This window comes from Squalius cephalus (genome assembly GCF_949319135.1).
Source record: "Squalius cephalus genome assembly, chromosome: 1".
Taxonomy (NCBI): domain Eukaryota; kingdom Metazoa; phylum Chordata; class Actinopteri; order Cypriniformes; family Leuciscidae; genus Squalius; species Squalius cephalus.
In genome coordinates, this window is record NC_137122.1 from 46,117,874 (window position 1) to 46,138,499 (window position 20,626).

Here is a 20,626-nt window from a genome sequence, read left to right on the forward strand (position 1 = left end):
TCACAGGTTTTTTTGTGGTGCTTTTCCTTACATGACCTGTGAGAATAGAAGTTTTGTTGTTGTTGTTGTTGTTGTTGTTGTTGTTGATTGACTATGGCTACAATGTTTTTCCTAGCAAAATTGTTTTGTTTGTGCATACTAAACATCAAGTAACTTATTAAATTAAAAAGGCAAACTGGCTTATACAGTGCTGGTCAGAATTATTTGCCCCCTTGGTAAATATGATCAAAGATGGCTGTAAAAAATAAATCTGTATTGTTTATCCTTTTGATATTTTATCAAAAAAATGAGCAAAAATCTAACCTTTCATTGAAGTAAAAGAATTGAAAGTGGGGGAAAATCACATTATGAAATAAATGTTTTTCTCCAAAACACATTGGGAACAATTATTTGCCCCCTTTGATTAATTTTTTTTTGCAACCTCCTTTTTCCAAGATAACAGCTCTGAGTTTTCTCCTATAATGCCTGATGAGTTTGGAGAACACCTGACAAGAGATCAGAGACCATTCCTCCGTAATGAATCGCTCCAGATCCTTCAGATTCCCATATCCATGTTGGCGCTTCTTCTCTTCAGTTCAGCCCACTCATTTTCTATAGGGTTCAGGTCAGGGACTGGGATGGCCATTGCAGATGCTTGGTTTTGTGCTCAGTGACCCATTTTTGTTTTGATTTTGATGTTTGTTTTTGGATCACTGTCCTGTTGGAAGATCCAAACATGGCCTGTTATAAGATTTCTAGCAGAAGTTGTCCGGTTTTGATTTTTTATCTGTGTGTATTTGATCGAATCCGTGATGCCATGTATCTGAACTAGATGTCCAGGACCTCTGGCAGAAACTTAGGCCCACAGCATTAAAGATACAGCAGAGTATTTCATTTTACACATGGGGTACTTTTTTTATCCCTGTATGAACCAAACTCATCTTAAGTGTTTGCTGCCGAAAAGCTCTTTTTTTGTTTTGTTTCATCTTTCCATTTTTGTTTTAATAAAATATCAAAAGGATAAACAATGCAGATTTATTGTTTTACAGCCATCTTTGATCATTTTTACCAAGGAGGCAAATAATTCTGACCAGCACTCTATAGTGGCTATGACTTCCATTTCCGTTTCCATTTAGCACCAATTTCCCCGGACGTGATGATTTCATTCTTCTGAACACCTTATAGAACTGCCACTTTATTAGCAAATTGTCTGTCAGTATTATGTTTTTTGACATTTTGCATCAGATAGATATTAGTTATAATCACTACTGTGTCAGTTGTGTGAAGCTCTTTTAAGCATTATGCAAAATTAACTTTTTTTATGGTGTTTGCATATAAATGTGTCTTTCCAGTGTGTGGACACAACCACCATACAATGAAAAAAATCCATTCTCTCCTTTATTTTTTATTCTCAAAAAGCCTAAACACTCTCAATAATCAAGCCGTTTGGATTTTCTGAGCAATATGACGTCATAGCTCCGCCCACGACCGCTGACGGACTGTCCCGTATTAGCATATTTCTGCCATTTGTTTACTGTCAGCCAAGGCAGCACTTTACGTGTCTTGTGTTGACATCCACAAGAGGGGTGGGGTGAGCAGCTGTTGCTCATTATCATTTAAAGAGACATGCACCGAAACGGGTCGCTGTGAACAGAGCTGTTTTTGACGAGGTAAAAAGGGTGTTGTTTTACACAACCATTGAGAAATTTTAACCAAAGTATGTTACGAACTTTACATGAAGACCGTAAAGAATCATACCAACTTGTGGAAAATGGGCATCCGATGACCCCTTTAAACTAAAACTGTGAATTTCCCTGATTCATAAAATGTGGTGATGTTTTAAAATCTGCACTGTAATTGGTGACAAAGCAGAAATTGAATCTATTAATCTATTTGGAAACTAATGATTAACTTAGTTTTATTCAAAGGTATTTGTTGTAGTAGTAGTTGTAGTAGTAGTGGTAATGCAACCTGACTCACAGCTATAGCAATTACAGATCACGTTTCGAAGAAGATTTTTTGTCTGTCAGTGGGCGAGTAACCCGTTGTTATGATTGTGTGCGTAATTGCGTGTAATTGTCTCGTCTCGGGTGAAGCTTAGCCAGATTTGTTGCTCAGGCAAACAAAACCTGTGGATTTTGTCCATCGTTCTTTATCTGTTGCCGTACCCTGCAGCTTTCTTCTCCTTCTCGCCCCTTTCTTTTCCCTCTTAATGCGCCTTTAATTCATACCTTCGGCCCTGTGCCCGCCCCCACTCTCTCCTCCCCAGCCTCTCCTCGCCTGGCTCTCTCTGACTCTCTGCCGTTTATAATTAGAACCGGTAACAACCTCTATTAACCCTCTGTCCCCCTCATGACGTCTTTGAATGTCACTGGATGCCGTGGCAACCTTCTACGCTTCGCCCCACTCCACATCAACACTGCCCAGAGGGCTCTTTGCTGATTGGCTTGTTTGCTCACTGTGATGCAAACTCATTGGTTCTTTTGTGTATGGTTTCTGTGTGTATGCCAATGTGATTGACATTTTATTGAGCGTTCGGCTCCAACGAAACCAGCTGAGGGAAGGTGCTCTTAATATTTAACTGCAGATGGAGTGTTTTTTGTGTGTGTGTGCAAGGTTTTGTGTTTCTGTATTGATGTGATTAGCTGATTTGTCATGATAGCTATTCAGCTAGCAGGTTTCAAGTCTTGTCCTTTCTTTTTCCATCACATTGAGGAGTTTTACCATCTTCTCTCTTTGAGGTCCTATTGAATTTGAAAACAACTGTGAACAACAACAGTGGGATAAAGGACCGAATGTTTGAGTTTGGATTTTGAGAGCTCACACTGGCGCTACTATCATCAGTTACAGTACAACTTTTTGTGCCCCTGTTATTGATTGACTCTACAAGCAGATTCACAGCTTAATAGAACAACAGTTAGAAGTATTGCCATGAAAGTAAGTTGTCATGGGTTGAGTGGCTATAATGAGCGCACAACGAAGGAATATCACTTATAAAGTCTTTAATTATAAATCAAACCAGGAACACGCAGGAGATAACAGGAACAATAATCATTCAAACATAACCACAATTACATAGACTATACCGGACAAAGAAACTGAGTGAACAGAGGGTTTAAATACACAGGGATAATAATTAATGTAACCAGAAATCAAAAACCATAGAGACACAGGCAAACAGGAACACAACCAAACCAACCAAACCAAAACTGAACACATTACAATTATATTGTTGCCTTGGTATGGTGAATATGACAAAGTTGTAATCTGAAGTGTAGAGTGTGAAAAAATAAAAAATAAGGCCAAGGTGGTTTGGCTAATTCAGTTAGGCTAATGAACAGGAAAAATATTTTTGATTAAAAAATGAAAAAGTTGTGAAATAGCTGTGATTTATTTTTGAATAAATCTAGGTATTTTTTGGACATCTCTGTCTTGTATGTAGGGATGAGCAATATAACCATAATCAGTAATCACCATAATACCGTGTTTCTTATCGTCCGACATTAATTAGTTCATCATCTTCATCATCGTAATTTAATACGCACTTAACACTGTTAAATGTAATTTTTTATCCATATCATATCCATTTCTCATACTGTACATTATAATATTGTGATGTCTAAATTACTTACAGGTTTTACATTTAAGTGATTTACGATTGATTTTTTTTTTATTGATTTTTTTTATGCAAGCATAGAATTTTACTTTCAGCCATAACATTAAAATAATTATCGGATTATCAGTACCAGAAATGTTATAGCATTGCATCCGCATCGCATCCCTACTTGTATCATATTATTGTTGTAATAACTTACGTACCTAAAACACCCCTTAAATTACAGTTAAATCACTGTAACATTGTTCCACATCTTTTGGCATATTGCTTTATTGTAGAGCTGTCTGTCATAGAAGATTAGCCAAGCTCTCCAAGCTGAAATAATCAGCTAGCTTCATGTTAATCATCTCTAGATGCTTTTGATGTTTGTAGAGTATCAAAGGACCTTGCTTTGCTTGTCTGTGATTATGTCCAGTGAGCCTGGAGCTCCATGTGATCCAGCACATCCAAGCCCATCAAGGAGAAACAAGTGTCAATTCATTCAACCATGCAGTTAGGCCTTTTGTTCTCTTGGGGACATGTCGAACAGTTCTGTTCCCCCAATAAAAGGCCATTTCATCTGCTGAAGCCCTTCACCATAATGGGCTCCATGCTTCGCACCAGTCAAGTTCAGGGACACAAGTGTCAAACGTTTGTGCTCATATTCTTTTGGTGGTCATTTGGTACAGCATGTCCATGTCTAGATTATGTCTTGCTGAATTAAATCAGTCATTTGTGATTTCTAATGGTGTCTTTAATGGGGTTTTTAATGAAGTTATCACCAATAACACAAAGGGATGCTTAAATCGTCTGTTCTTCTTCTGCGCTTTTTCCTGTTGTAGCGGTTAGCAAACAGCGTTGCATTACCACGCACACCCCCTTCTGGATTGTAGTGTGGTTCACCTGTGAGTGACTGTATTCGTTGTCTGACTGCATGCACCGAACTATTTGGGACGAATACATGTGGTTTTGGTTTGGTCGTATTTGGCCTAATAGCAATTTTGATGTTATTCTGATTGTGTATAATCCCTGATAATGAGAGATTTCTTATTAAACAGTATAAATAACCGCTGTTATATCTGTTAAAAGAGTGCATCATGTGGAAAATTATATGTAAAATCTAGTATTTGTGTATAAACATCCTAAAATTTGTGCATTCATATACATAAAACAAAATTTATAGCGATAAACCAATATTGTTTTTTTTTACTGATTCTTTTTCTTAATGTTTAAACTGTAACTTGGCTGATTTTTAACCGGCTTTGTATTGTTACAATGTCGGTAGTATATGTAAATGAACAATGTTTACTCGTTTTCCGTGTTACCTGGATCGAGAAATTCACGTTTATTCGTCAGAAAAAGTTTGAAACTTTTAACAGCTCCGGGGCTTTCGTGAAAACTTCAGAATTTACTTCTGCTTTTTTTGTCCCCACCCACAGACAGTCGGATCGGCAGAAGGTTATTAACAAAACAGTAATTGTAAGGGTAGGTTTATCACTGAAAATTGTATTGTACTTTGTCTGCTCATTAAACAGCATTATGGCAAAAATGTAACACTATGGCAACAGCTTTCTTACCTGTACGCGACAGCATTTTTCTTTGGGCGGAACTGACAGTTCTTTCCCGTCCATTTGGCCTAAAAAACTGTGTTCGTTGTCATCCAGTTTGAAATGTTAACTACCATTGCAATGTTCTCCCTATATTTACCATTCTTTGCATCCTTTAGCTACTGCCTACAACGCGCTGGATCCTTCACTGGTACCTGGCAAAGTAACTCGGTCCCACTAAACGTTTACTCTTTGAATTCTTGCACCCGGGAACAATACAAGTTGACACCATTATGACTAAAAGTTTGCTAAGAAGTATTTGTGACTAAAACAAGGCGGTATTTGACTCTGATCAAGTGTATCAATAGCAGACTGGTGGGAGTGGCCTTGAATGGCAACATACACGGCGCATTGTGAGTGTTGAAGTTTTCTTAACTTTTTGGCAATAGAAAAGACAACAGCCTTTTTTTCTCTGGTCACGTAGCACCGTTTTCCAAAAAATTCTCCTTTCTACTGTATAGGCAGCCAAGTTTTATTGAAAGCCCATTTTGCAAGAGATGAAGTACCCCTTTAAGTGTGTAATATGCAGATCTGCTCAGAGTCGAATTGTTATAATCTGCTTTATTTTGTAAAAAATATAATTTTTGATAAAGAGTGGTGAAAGCATTTGCGTAATAATGCTCTTACATCCGTTTTAGCAACACATCACATTTAACCAAAAGCTCTAAAAATGGCATTTTCCAGTAGAAATTGCACACTTTATAAACATTGTGCGTTGTATGTGCATGCGCTGTTCTTCATGCATCTTTTTTTTTTAACCTCTGTTTGCAGTTGCAGCTCAACTCCCATTATAATTGGACCGGTTTGTTATCTGAAAAGTGAGCGAGACACGGGTCAGTAAGCACCGCTTTAAATGAGTCAGCCTGTTTGGAACATTGATTTCTCTGGAATACCGCAGGAGGCCTTCCTCCAACACAGAGGATCTTGTCATTTTCTGCATGTGTTAATATTTGAATCGGTGGAATAAATACACACAAGTGTGTATGTATATGTGAACGTGTGCGTGTTCTCTGGCAGGGAGGAGCATTGCAGTTGGGGCTGTGCAGAGAATGAGTCATCGCAGCGTTCTATTTGAGGAGAAAGAATCTGTATGCGTCCCCTGTGCTGTGTGTGTGTGTATGTGTGTGAATCCTCACTTTGGGTGTAAGTGCATCAGTCTATGCCTTGAATATGAGTCATCAAATGATGATTCTAAAAAAGGTTGTTTTTCTCGCTGTAAATGTATACGGGCTTCATATCAAGCTTTCATGGGCAGTTTATTGATATGTTTGACCGCGTTTGCTCAGAAGGATTTTTTAGAAGGTGTGTGTGTGCGTGTCCTTTAGACCCCATTGCAGAGCAGAACTGAAAGCTAATTCTCTTTGCCATTCCCTCACAGGAATGTCTGGCAGTCGCTCAAACGAGGACATTTAAGAAACAGTTTTGCCAACTGGAGCTAATTTCTCATTCCTTCCAGGTGATTCCGTTTAATTTCTTTTATTGGGTTTGTTTTTGGACTTGACAGCACTTTCAAAATAGATTTTGCACACCTGAGAAATTCTCTTTGCTCATAATAAAGACAGGTAACAAATTGCTCATGGTTGGTTGTTGTTGTTCAGGCAGTATAAAAAGGCCATGGACTCTTCTGTTCTGTGTTGGATTGACTTGCAGTGAAACGGATCACAGCACAAGCCGAGTTCTTTGAGCGACTGGGTCGGATTCAGATGCAGCGACATGTTACTTTCTAGGGATGCACCGATACCACTTTTTTTCAGACCAAGTACAAGTACATTTGGGTACTTGCCGATACCAAGTACCGATATGAGTTCTTAATAATACCATTACAGTTCTTCTAACAATGTTTTATTTTCATCAGATGTTTTTCACTCTGACTGTAACAAAGTAAATAGGCCTGTAAAAAAGTAAAAACGGCTGACATTACTCCTCCCCCGACTACCTGCTCAACTGACAAGGTTAGGCTAATGTCAGGTTGCCATAAGGGGCCGTTCACATATCGCATTTTTTGCGCGTGCAAATCCGTTATTTCAAATGTAGGCACGCTCGTTTTTTCAGGCGTGCCTATGTTCATTTGTTGCATTGCAACGACAGACGCCACGGGAGCATTTTTGTGCATGAGAGCACAAACATTTTTTTTAGGGTGTTATGGGTTGTTGCTAAGGTGATCTGAGTGATGAGCACATAGCTATAACCTATGCTATTGTTAGATGGTTGCTCACTTGCCCAAAACCAAGCCTATATGATATTTTGGTCTCTACATCAGGGATGTGATTTTTGTCTGTATTTATACAGATATCCGTATTTTCCGACCTAAGAAAAGTGTGTCCCACGTGAATTCAAGAATGTGAATCCAATGGGAAAAAAAAAGCTGCATTTTGTAACACATTTAAAATATTTTCATTTCATGCATGGAGACTGTAGCTTCCGATTCCACAGCACAAGCTAGCAGTGCCATCTAGTGACTGTGTGGGACTCCCTTAACATCTCAGCCAGGGTCCAAAATGAACACCCGCCAAGTGCCGTATGTGAGTAGAAATCGATGTTGGCGAGTATACTGTAGAAAATACTCGCCAGTTGGCTGATGCTGTGAGTTCGGGTCGTGCATTTGAAAACGCAACATGTGCCAACCATCTTCCCAAATTTGTAAAGGGAGTCATTTATACATTTGTTATCAGCAAGAGAAGCTTTAAAGAGCTCCCTGCAGGTTTTATTTTTTTTGTCAAAAAATGGTTCAATGGTTAACATTTGAAAGCAAAAAAAAAAAAAAAAACGATTGAAAAATTTAAGCATACTTAAAATACATTTTCCTAACATGGCAGCGGTCACAGGAGAGTGCCCAGTAAGAGAGTTGGTTATCTGTGTGAGAAACCGCTGTGTTTTTCTTGGCTTTGTTTTAATTAATCCCATCCAAACCGAGACTATTTTTGTGGGCTCGTAAGTGTGAGTTAATATAGTCCATGTTATTTAGGGTGGGAGAGAGAGTTCACATGCTCCCAAAGCTTCAACGCATATTTAGCCCATCTGTCCGCAGCCACAGTGAAGAACGGCCACATTTATTTACCATTCTTCTCCAGCGTCCAAGATTCCTTCAGAACCCGGTGGCAAAAGGTTACGGCTCGCTTTGGGTTGGCCTTAATTGGGTCAGGTCTGGCTAAAGGCGAGAGACTAGCTGTCAAACAAAGTCTGCTGCCAAAGTCCTTGACATTACCAACATGAGTTCATCACTCGTAAAAAAAGGGGCTTAAAAACAAGTGGTGTGCTCCCCCCCCCACCTTCCCATGGCTAAATATAAACCCAACTAACGTCAGTAAGCCTAAAAGGTACATCCACCTATAAATAACAGGGGCGGCTGGAAACTAAAGCAAACAGACGAGACTGAAGTTAAAAGGACCATGTCAAATCTTCAACATGCGTGCAGCTGTGGGACAGATAGCAGTTAGGCATGCCTAAACAACAAGCAACAAGTGCAAAGTCTAAGCGATTTGCAAGATGCAAGCATGCATTGCATACGTACACACTGATCATGCTGCATGCTGTTGAAAACTTGCTTCTATTTACAGCCTCAGATCAAATTATGTGTTGGCCCTGCAATAGGTGCCAAAACATTGAAAGTTGACTTCTTTGATTTCGCCAGCGTAAACACACACACATGTGCACAGCCTGTATTTGCCCTCTTAGATCCCGCCCTATGGCCAGGCAATGATAGTCGACGCTGGGTATGTGCACTTCTGTTCCATCTTGTTTTTAAACATGTCCTTTTTTCAAACAAGTGCTTGACAAAGCTTCTCTTTGATTGTAGCCTGCTCTTGAGCCAAATCCATTTTAACTCTCCAACACACTAGTGGTCATGGTGACAGACTGCTCTATGAAAAGCACGTCAGAGGTCTAATTTAGGCGCTCTGGATAAATCTTACCCTTTAATATTGGTCTGCGACCAACTTTCCTTGCATGAATCAAATTTAGCCGTCATTGTAAGAAAGCTGTGAAACAGTGTGGTCTCAGATTCGTTTTATCTTTCTTTTTTAGTCTTGAGTTGACACATCTTTTCTGGAGCTTTGTGCTTGTGCAACAGGTCTGTCTGTCTTGTATAATAAATGCAATGAACATTACGCAGTGGGTCTCTAAACTGATGCAGAAGGCAGATGCCCGATAACCTTGTCATATATCATTCAGGAGGACATGAAATCAATGGCGCATTTCACAATAGATGCATTTTGCTGTCCTCAAACCTAACGTCAAAAAGATTTAGTTCATTACTGATTTAAATTCACCTCCAGACATCATTCTGGTCTCTTTAAACATTGTAATGCTCATGTAGACCATTATCTATTGGAAAATGTGCATTTCAACGGCACAGGGGTCACATATTACAATTTTTTTTTTCAATACAGTTTAAACACAAATTTTTCTAATTATTCTCTTGTTTTAATAAATGGCTAATTTACCATTTATGTGCGCCTTTGTAAGTTGCTGCTGTCGATTTGAATGATAAATATAGTGCCCTCGCAGGTTTGGTAATGCTGTATTGGCCACCCTAGTCTTTTGACCCACATGCGCTTGTGAAACGGTGACCCTTGTGTTCTCTGTGTCAATAGTGCTGACGCAAATTCCTGTGTAAACAGCAAGCAGTTCTCAGAACGAAAAGCTTAGATTTAAATGCTTGTGTTTCAAATGCGTGAATTAGTTCCAATCATTATAGCGTGCATTGGCACAAATTTAGCAGCGCCCGTGTTGCTTTGTATCTCGTTTGCCCTCGTGTTAGCTTGTATTATCAAGTTAAACTCTGTTTGGTCTCACTCCTCCAGTCCTGTCACGGTCTTGTTTCAGATTGGCTCCTTTTTTGGTTCCTATTATTGTTTTTGGCTCCTTTATTTATGTGATAAACAATCAACCATCCCCTCTCTTCCATCTTCCGTCTCTCTCTTTCGCCCCTCCTCTCTCTTTCTCTCTCTTTCTCCAAGCAAGCTCTCAGCTCCCGACTCTATTTATAGCACGGTCCCGCCCCTCCCCTGTCGCTCGGCAGCTATTTCCAGCAGCCTGAAGCAGCTCCAGTCTGTTTGTAAACTCCACGTCTCTACACCTCTGCTCTCCCGTTCGCCACGCACAGCGGGTGAAGCTGCAGAGATTCGGCTTTAAACAAATACATAAAAGCAACACAGTCACACTAAACAGAACAACGTCGGACGGTTCACTTTAAGCCCATTCATCAGGAGAGCGAGTTGTACTGTGCTGTAGCGAGGACTGGCTGGCTGTACAGAGAGGCGAGGGGAAGGAAGGAACAGAGAGACCGGCAGGCAAAAAATCCCCCAGTGATCTATTTTGTGATCGTCTCTCCTGTTTCGGTCGCTTTCATCTCGTCTTTCCAAGCTCTGTCGCATTTCGTCATGGGGAAGTCTCTCTTTTGGAGTCTGCCGATACCACATGCTTAACTTCAGATGATTGCAGGATACAGGCACGCTCAGACAGGGGGGACTTGGATACAAGCCACACTCGGACTTGTCGGCGTGAATTAGCAGTTTAGACAAGAAGGTGATGTGGTTTATGAATAGACTCGTTTGTGTGTCGTACAGCTGATGGTTCTGAGTGGACAATTTAAGGATTTGTCTACGGCATTTCCTTCCACAGAGACTGGTTCTGCTTGCATTTTTTATTTTATTTATTTTTTATTAAACCATGGAGCTAACGGGCAAAGCGATTGATGATTCTTTGCATGCATGTACATTTTGATAAAAAAAGGACGCACTGCCTTTTTCCCCTCTTCCTTCAAATGTGTTTGCATTTTTCACTTTTTTCGATGGAGAGTGGGTTGCCATCTCCTTTTTCATGTTGATTTTGCTTTATTTTTGCATTTATTGTGTGGCGGTATTTTGAGACTGGCATGCTTTTGAAGCCAACCGTACCGGGACTGTGCGCGATGTTGCAGACGATCTATGAGACCGAATCCTGCTTTTCTTCAGACAGCACGTCCAGCAGAGAGCGACCTGTGGAGCTGCTTCCTCAATCCAGAAGCACCAGCATGCCTAGCACTGGTGAGTTAGAGAGAGAGAGATAACGGGCTAGAGAAAAGCAGATACACAAATGCAAGCATGCTTGAAGAGAAGTGTATTGGTTTGGGGTGGCAGGTAGAAATGTTGCTTTGAACTTGCTTTGCTCTCATTTGAAGATGCATTGAAGTCAAAGGTGTTGATGTTTCTTTGATAGCACAACAGTCATGCTGTGGCTACACCTTGACTTTGTTTTGTCTGGGTCAAGCTATGTTTGGGTAAAACCACGAGGGTCATGGTATAAACCTGAAACAAAGGTGGCTTCTTTTCCTTTACACAGTACCATGACCAATGTCACTCTTTTGCTAATGTTTTCATTGCATTCTCTTCGGCTGGTTAATCTGTTGAGGATATTAAGTTAAATGAATATGGTCAACATGTGGTTTCGAATTCTCCTGAAAGTATTTAACCTGGTATTAGATGCAAATGTGTTGTGACAGTTGCAAATGACCACTGTGAATTTGAACTTGAAGCAGTTTTTTTTTATGTTGTCAGATTTTAAAATAATATAATTTTGCTCCCCAGAGTTCGAGAGGCTCTTAGCCTTATATTGGCAGAGCAAACTTGTCTCTCGTCCTTGTCAGAAGTGACGTCAACATTCCCGTCAGAGCTTTGCGAGGTTTGGCCATCTCTCACCTGCGCTTGAATCAACACAGAGGAATGACTATATAACAGTGTGTGGGAGTGCAAGCGCTTCTTTTGCCTCGCACTGGCCCTGTTTATCTGTCACCTGTTCAAATAGATAGGCTAGATACGCCATTATTTTAGATCCTTTCACCTCTTTATTTGTAGAAGGGATCCCTTTGTATGTGTTTGAAATTTATTAAGGCATTTCTCTGTTGATTTTGGGCAACAATTGAACTAGATGTACTACTGTAAGGGTTCAGTCTAGTTTCGACAATTCTACCCATTAATTTTTGTCCATTTAAATAACAATTTAATATTTTTCATTATTGTACAGAGTTAGGAAGTGGAGCCTTTATATTCATACTTTGTTTTCGTTTTGTGTTTTATTGGAATCCTATAAGAAAATTCCCAGGGTGCCTTTGTTCCAAAGTATGAGTAAAATCCAATACAATTCCTTTAGGATTTTTTGACTAGGACTAGACAAAAAATGTCAAAAGAGCAGAACCTTTTCCTTTAATAAAACATGCTAGGTGTTTTAGCATGTGTCATAGTTGTTTACTCTTCAACATTAGTGTAGAATAGAGTGCTGACATGTCTAATTGTCCTAAAGGGAACCTGACACTCATCTGCATATGCTGTAACACATCATGTACAGCATGTGTCCTCATTATGCAACACAACGTATAGCGTCAGGGTTTGCACAATTATTGCACGCGTCTAGACATCTGTCTGTGCACTTGTGTGCATTCTGCACTGTTTATAAGTGGAATAGTTGCAAGACATTCTGTAAAATATTCAACCGGGAGGTGTCTGACATGTGTGGATGTGTTTTGTTCCAGCAGACACTTTCAAATTTGCTGACTTTACAAAGAAATGTTCTGACATCGGTCAAAAAATAGTTGGTGCACCTTTAAGTACTTAATGATTGAGGCCAAATGAGTTTCCTCACCAGTGTTGGAACATTTCTTTGCAGATTTTGCAAGCTACGACAAATTTACCGGATAAGCTGAGCTGATCTTCTAAACTTGCTGAACTGGGATCGAATCATTATAAGTCGATACTCCCTGGGGAGGTTTTTAATTAATTATACCTGTGTTATGTAATGGAAAAAGCCTTGCAACATCCTGCTGAATCATTATGGATTAGATGGATTGCAGATTTGATGACCGACTGGTGGCTGCCTGTCCGAGCTTTTATCTGACTGAAAACATGTGACCGTAAAACAGTCCTAGAGAATAAAGAGAATTTTTTTTAAATGCAACTTTAAACAGTTGACTTTGTGATAAAGAAACCCCCTGCTAAGATGAAACGGGTTTGATTGGAAAGAAATTCAGACATTCAACGGCTTTGTTCTGTGGTCTGTTTAGTCTGCGTTGCAGAAATGTAGTCCATAATAGTAGTTTGTGTTGTGTCAATCACTTCAAACAAAGGCAAAGAACAGTATCTTTGAAATCAGAGATATCTAAACTCAACACTGAAGCCGAAACATTACATAAATGCATTGAATGGGGTGCTGATATAGAAATCAATGGCATTACTTTGACATGCCCCCGTCCTCTTGGTTCACCACCTACACTCTTTATATGTTTTAGATATTATATCATTAATTTCCCTGGGATAAACCACATATAAAGATCTCTGGCAAATTTCCTAAATATTAAAGAAGCAATATCAATATTTTTTGTAAGTAATGGGACATGCAAACAATGCTACATTAACGATAGCGTATATGGATGGCGTATTGGGTATACAAGTGCCATCTGAGTTATATGCCAGAAATAGCTAATGGATTTAGCCAAACAGACTGGAATTGTCATGCAAGGCCATGCTGTCATTTGGCACCGGAAAACGTTGCCAAAAAAATGGTTATGCGAAAAAAGGCCCTGAGTAATAAAGTCAATGTGAAACACAAAGTACAATGGTAGCAACCCTCAGGACTTTGGTAATCTATTGTATTTCTTGGCTATTAAACATTTATTTTCATCCATAGCTTTTTGTTTTCTGTTGGTTTATCAGTTGGGCCAGTAAATCAGATTTTTACTTTTTTACTGATAAAATGTTCACTGCCTACATCATAAAAGAATGATCATTTTGTATTTTTAGTAATGTTTTTAATGTGTTATGTCTTTTTGCAACAAGCTGGGAATTATACAGTTATAATGTAGCCACAAATAAAACATGTTTTTGCTGGAAAACTCATTCTATATTATGTATGTATGTACAATTATGTTGTTTTTTTAACACATTCTTTCTGATTCTTTCATTAATGCAAAAGAATGTAACTGTGGTTTGAGGGAGTGGCTAAAACTTAAGAGAGACTGGTGATGTTAGACAGCAAGAAAAATTGTTTCAGAAAAGTTTTTTGTTATTTGGGATGAATAATGCACAAGTAAGTCAAGCAATTACCATTAAAAATAAATAGGGAAACCTTTGAGAAACCCAAGAGAAAGGTGAACTTCAGGGCTTCTTAGTCTTAAACTTTCATTTGCATTCCAAGTGTGCTTTCTTATAGTCGCCAAAATTAAGAGCTCCTCTAAATTTAGGTGTATCGTTCCAACCATGGCCAGTCAGCTGTCACCCTAGTGATGCCCTGTGCTATAATAAGCAGCACGCCTGTTTACAGCCCTGTGGTCTCACCCCCATGTCTTGAATGACAACTGGAGCTTTCAGGGCACTATGGGAATGCATTAGCTCCACCCACTATAACCTTTCAACACCTACTTTGAGGTCTATTCTCAAACTGCTGTGCACTTGGTGTCGTGGTTGACAGATGATCTAAATGAAACAAACATGAGTCAGTCAATCAGTGATTCAGAAGTTGATTCAGTGGATGATTCAAATGATCAGTTGTTTATCTGTTGCTCTGTCTTCGTGTTGCAGTTATCGATGTTGTTTCCGTGTAGGTGTTCTTTTCACAGTTTACAAAAGTTCCCCCCTCTACAACAATGGTAGGATGATGCAAAAAATTACAATCTGTGGTGGTTTACAATCTACAAAATGCATCACATAATCATTAAGGGAAAGTTGGATGCTTTTTCCATGGTGTTGACAGGTGAAGCTTATGGCTTAGGTTTAACAAAAAGATACTCAACATGGAAAATAATTCATGTTAAAATGTTCTTCACCAGTAGTTCAGTATCAGGAGATCATAGCGGACACTGAACATTCAGTTCAGATTGAGGACATTGTGCAGCAGAGTGGACATAGTACAGCCTACACTATTTATATACTCCAAGATGTTCTGTTTGTACCCTACACATGATGAGCTAATAATATCTCACTGGTCTCATTTTACTATAGTATAGTCTTATTATGACACTCAGGGATATTTATGGATGCAAGATAGTATTGCAGACAACAATATGCATAAATTGGTGAGGGGTGAGGCCTCTTCTTTGAGGTTGTGTCCTGGTTGTTTGTCAGACTTTACAAGAAGTCTGCACTTCATTTCTTGTTGTTGCTAGGCTTTCCTGGGTGATTGCATATTAACTTACTATAAGTCAAAAGAGCCACATCGGTTTATATCCAATGTAATTTTGATTTGGTCATTTTGTCATCATTTTATAATTTGCACATAATCCTATGACCAGTTGGGGTGAGTAAATGAAGACAGAATTTTCATTTTTGCGTGAACAATCCCTTTAAGGGGGTGCACATTGAACAAGAATAAAAGTCAACAGATGATGAGATTTCAAATAATTCAATAAAGATAAATTACAGCTGCAAACTGGACAAATTGATTGCATTTTATATTGATACATTTTGTTTTTATGTAGCATTGGCTTTATTTAAGCTGTCAAACCACTAAAAGGCACATTTATAATGAAAAAAATATGATGCATGTTCCTTTGTTTTTTGAAGGTTTTGCTTGAATTTATTGGAAAATTAAGCTCTGAAATTAACCTCTGAAACTCTACGAGGGCACAGACGATGGATGCTTAATAGTGGTGGTGATGTGTGCACATTCATAGAAAATAATAGTTTCGAAATTTTGGCTGCTGTTTGTTCTGTGCATCTTCATTTCCCTTCTCGTCTTAATAAGAAATAGCAGCAAGCATGGTTGCTCAAACATGGATACTAGGAGAAAAAACTGCTCAAACATAGATACAGATCCATTTTGTTTCTCTTGCCTTTTGCCAAATGACCCATGACTGTAAATTCCTGCTATCTTTTAATATCCTTTACTGGAAATGGTTTCATAAGAAAAAGAATAACCTTTCTTCGACACATGCCATCCAAACCCCTCAGGAGATCTATAGAGTAGAGGCTGATATTCAAAGCAAAGATCTAGTTCCCTCTCTGACTTTCCCAAGTGCCGGTCACCCAAATGAAATTTAGAAATTTATTTGTAAGAAGAATCAAACATGTTGTGAGGATTTGAGATGTTGGGAGTGAATTTTTGTACCCAGCAATTCAGGCCAGAGAATTGAAACCACTGTTGGTGGCATTTTGTCAGGGATGGTCCCTTTTGTGGGCCACCTGTTTCCCTGCTGTTTAGACTGAATATTAATAATCTTTATAATTAATAATCTTAATAAAAATGATCATAATTAAATGATCATTTCTAAAGGTTCTAGTTCTGGAGGAACTGTTCCCCATCCCAACCAAATGCTTTGCAGAATAGTAATGGTGCAGTGAAAGTACTGCTATTAGTATTTGAAAATTGATCAATACTGACTTGAGAAACCATAACACCACCTTGATATATATTTCATGTCTTTTTTGAGTGGGGAATCTTTTTTTTTTTCTCTTCTACTGGAATACACCCTGCGACCCCCTCTCTGCTTCTTTCTAAAAAGCGGTGTGAGATGAATTCCGCACCACACATTGAAGTTTACCCAGAAAACAACATTCCTCTCATGCAAGCGTTTGACGTCAATGCTGGTGCATTTATAGAACCTGTAAACAGTGGCCAGCACTCAGCCTGCTACTTAGCGATGACATTTCATCGTCTGAATGTTTATGCTTTGCATCTGGCTTCATCTTCTTCTCTGCTTTTTTTCCTGCTCATGAAAGGTTGTACCATTTGAACCAGAGCCCTAAGGAATGGTGGTTGGGCATACACAGCTCACGCTATGATTGGTAGAGGTTTTGCTGTTGAATGGGACACTGTTTTGGGGCTGATGGGGAAGGAGGGGGGTGATGGGAAATACAGTTGGTGGCTCAAGTTTAGTGCCATATGATGCCTACAAATGACAATGGATTCAGCTATCATCGGTAGGGACTGGTTTTCTACTACCGTTACCAATGCAGTTACAAGGCAGATATTAAAATTCAATATTTTGTCAAAAATCATTATAGATGCTAAAAGTGAACTTATGCATCACAACATTATAATGTGCTGTATAGAAAATGTATATTAGTTTAGAGAATTGCTAAAGTTTAACAGAGTTATTAAAATATTAGACTTTTTAAGTATCATCTTTAAGTGTTAGATGACAAAGGTTGTCTAATTGCAGAAAATAGAGAAAAATGAGCATGCACAATTAAATATTCAATACTGACTGACCTCGCCTATATCTAGCCTTCTATATTTAATTGTGCATGCTCATTTCTGCATATTTGTACATTTGCATTCAATTTGTATAACAATATTACTTTAATTATTGAATAACAATGTTACATGCAATCTTTAGCAGATCTCAAAATATCAATTTTCATACTGTACATTGCTGCTACATCTACATTAATCCACATTTTCAAGTGTTTTTCAAAAATTTCACATCCACACTGAAACGTCAGAAAATGGCAAATGAATCTTATTGCGCATGCGAAAACTTCATAAACACTCACTGAGATGATACAGATGGAACAGACATAATGAAGTTCTCATGCTATTCTTCTGGCAGGATCATTTTGTTTAGCAAAATATCTCACCATTAACTGATGCGTCCTGGTTGCACTCACTCACCATTATATGTTTGGTCTAAAACGCAACTGCCCTCATGTTTTGCTGGGACAGCAAATGCGAGTACATTTTCTGTCATCTTTGCAGGACTGTGATCTGAAGAGTGTACAAAGAAACATATCTTTAGCAACAGTGTATATAGTTTTCAGCATATAAAGTTTTCGAATACCTCCGTTTTCACAGTCCAGTACAACGCAAAAACAGCATTTCAGATTTATCCACTTGGGAGTGCGTTTTCAAGCTCCGTCTTTGTTGACAAAAACCAGTGTGGACTGAAGGCCAAAACAGAGAGGAAAAAGTAATCAATCAAACGAAAATGTATTAGTGTGGACAAGGCCTGCGATATTGTAAGCATAAATTAATTTAAAACATTTTATTTTATTTTTGTTTTTGACTTTTGTTATTACTCTTTTTTAAAAAAATTTTTTATGTTTTTAGTATAGAATTTTAATGATCATCATGCAAGTAGTTGTGAAAACCTTATAAGTAACCTTCCATGCACAAAGCAACAGGAATACAAATTGAGCCTAGCGGTTGGTGCATGTGCTCAAACTGGCGCCATATCCCGATAACATTAGCCCCACTTTTCCCATAATATGCTGTCTTCTCTCAGCTGTCCTATAAATAATTAAAAGGCCAACAATAAAAATAAAAAGCACTGTTCTCTCGCTAAAATAAAAAATGGCACCATTCAGCAAGCATGACGTGAACAAATCGACATGCATTAGCCGATAAATGCTGTTGACTTCCAGCAGTGTCATTATCCACTTTAATTGACGTCATCGTCCGCATGTCTTATGGATCAGGAGTTATTATGAACTAACATCATGTGGTGCACAAGCCCTCTCTTTCCCTTTTTTACAGCTGTCTTTTTTTGGGCTTCCACCAAGGAACTGCTGGTTTCTTGTTTTCCCAGGGCGAGGGGAGCCTACCCCTCCTTTAGGCCTGCCAAGACATCGGAGGTTCCTGGGGCCCATAAATCACACTGGCTATTTGTAACTCTCCCTTACCAGCTTCAAACCCCAAGTTTAAGCTGCCTAGAAGTCCTTCCAAAGGATGTAAATATCACCCAGCTTTCCTGCACCTCTTCTTTTCCTCCAGTTTTGGTCTCAGTGTCGCAAACCATTGGCTGGATCTGACCAACTCCATTTGATTCTCTCTCTCTCTCCTAGTTCTCTCGCGCTCGTTCATCTATGTGCCGTTAACAAGGAGAGGATGCAGAACCGATTTGACAGGGCAGCCTACCGCACGTCGCTGTGTGCTATTTCTGGAAAGCAATATTCATGGTTTTCTCTCTCTCTCTCTGCCTTTCCATCTCTCCCGCTCGTTTCTCTGAAGCGTAGCTGGTGTACCGTTGCTAAAGAAAATAACCATGACGTAAACCGGGCTCTCTGCAAAATAGACTTTAAAACAGGGGGATGGTAGAAAGTGCCCAACGAGCTCAAATAATAAATGGTTCCTCCAGGGAGGCAAGAACTCGTTTCAGTCAAAAAAGCAGTAAAATCAATATGAAACCACAAACTATTTATAAAAATGAAGTACATTTAAGGGAAAAGTAATCAGCCCTGTTGGTTCTGAAAACGTCACCCCTTGCACTAAAGTCCTAATTGATTGATTGCAACTTTTTCTTACAGCGATTATTTGCTCATTGCTGTGTGGTTTCCACTGACAGCTTTTATTTGAAGGCAAACCACCAAAAAATTCTCTTTCAATTTTTTTTTTCTTCCCCTCATTCTGTCTTGGGGCCTGATTCACGAAAATCTTAAGTTCTTCTTAATTTCTTCTTAAGAAAGAGGTTAAGAAAATTCTTGAGATAAATTCTAAGAAGTTCGTAAGAATGTTTCTAAGTGCAAATCTTAAACATCTTTTTTTCTTAACAAGAAAATGATAGCCTTTGGTGTTATTTTATTGAAAGGCAGGTGTTCCTGAAGACTTGCTGAATTAAAAACTCCTCAAAGGCCATCTTTTTGCGCTGCCTGCAGATTACCGTAGTTAAGCGCTTGGCTTGACGGGAGTTAATCACTCAGCGCTGGGATTTTAATGCACGGTGTCAAGTTAAAATAGTTCTTTTAAAAGAGCCTGTCTTAAGATGCAGCGGTCTTTCCCATTCATTTGTGCTCCATCTTTCTTGCGCTCTTTCAAGAGAGAATGCATCACGTATAGCCTGCGCGTCCACTCTAGTGCACTGTTAATGATCGATCTGTTTCACTTGTCCACATTTCTGTTACATTGGTCACACTTTAGATTAGGGTCCAATTCTTACTAACTAACTATTAACTACAACGTTTGCCTTAATAAACTCCTTATTACTGCTTATTAAAGGTACAATATGTAAGATTTTTGTATTAAAATATCCAAAAACCACTTGCACAGTGTTATATATATATTTCAATTGTGTACTTACATTATGCTAAATGTTTCCAAGAATTTGTAAATTCAGAGAAATTCACAATTTTAAATAGTGCCCGTCACTTGTTGCCTGTCAATGACGTAATATCTGCGTTATCCCTGGTTTTCCGCTTGTAATGCCACGGTAACCATGGCAACAGACGTGGACAACTGCGTAATGTCTAGCGGCACACTCACGCTGTTGTTGTTTCGTTCAAACATTATGGACCATAGCAAGCAGACTTTGGGATGAAAGGAGAAATAAAACGAGGATCAATATCGACGTGGCGTTTTCGAGATGCCGAGAGCTTCGCGACAAACTTCGATTTGACAGAGACGCCGTTCTTGCTTGTGCTTTATTAGACAGGTGAGCAAATGTACATAAGTAAGGGATAATGTAGAGCGAGGCCTGAAGGGGTTGTATAACAAACGCCTCGCTCTACGTTATCCCGCTTATTACATGGCTACCTACCAAATAAAT

The 20,626-nt window shown here is 38.9% G+C and overlaps 1 protein-coding gene across 7 annotated transcripts in view; it reads left to right on the forward strand.

Annotated features, from left to right (window-relative positions):
* Nucleotides 1–20,626, forward strand: part of hdac5 (histone deacetylase 5) — a 73,769-nt gene that overhangs the window by 16,117 nt on the left and 37,026 nt on the right. Inside the window, exon 1 of one of the 7 annotated variants that reach the window (XM_079868327.1) lies at nucleotides 10,193–11,207. The exons of 3 other annotated variants lie outside the window; for them this stretch is intronic. In XM_079868327.1, the coding sequence (XP_079724453.1) occupies nucleotides 11,057–11,207 (151 nt within the window). In that variant the 5' untranslated portion in view covers nucleotides 10,193–11,056. Of the gene's footprint in view, nucleotides 1–10,192; nucleotides 11,208–20,626 lie in introns of those variants that run through there. 3 more of the 7 variants (XM_079868326.1, XM_079868328.1, XM_079868325.1) reach the window with 3 other exon arrangements.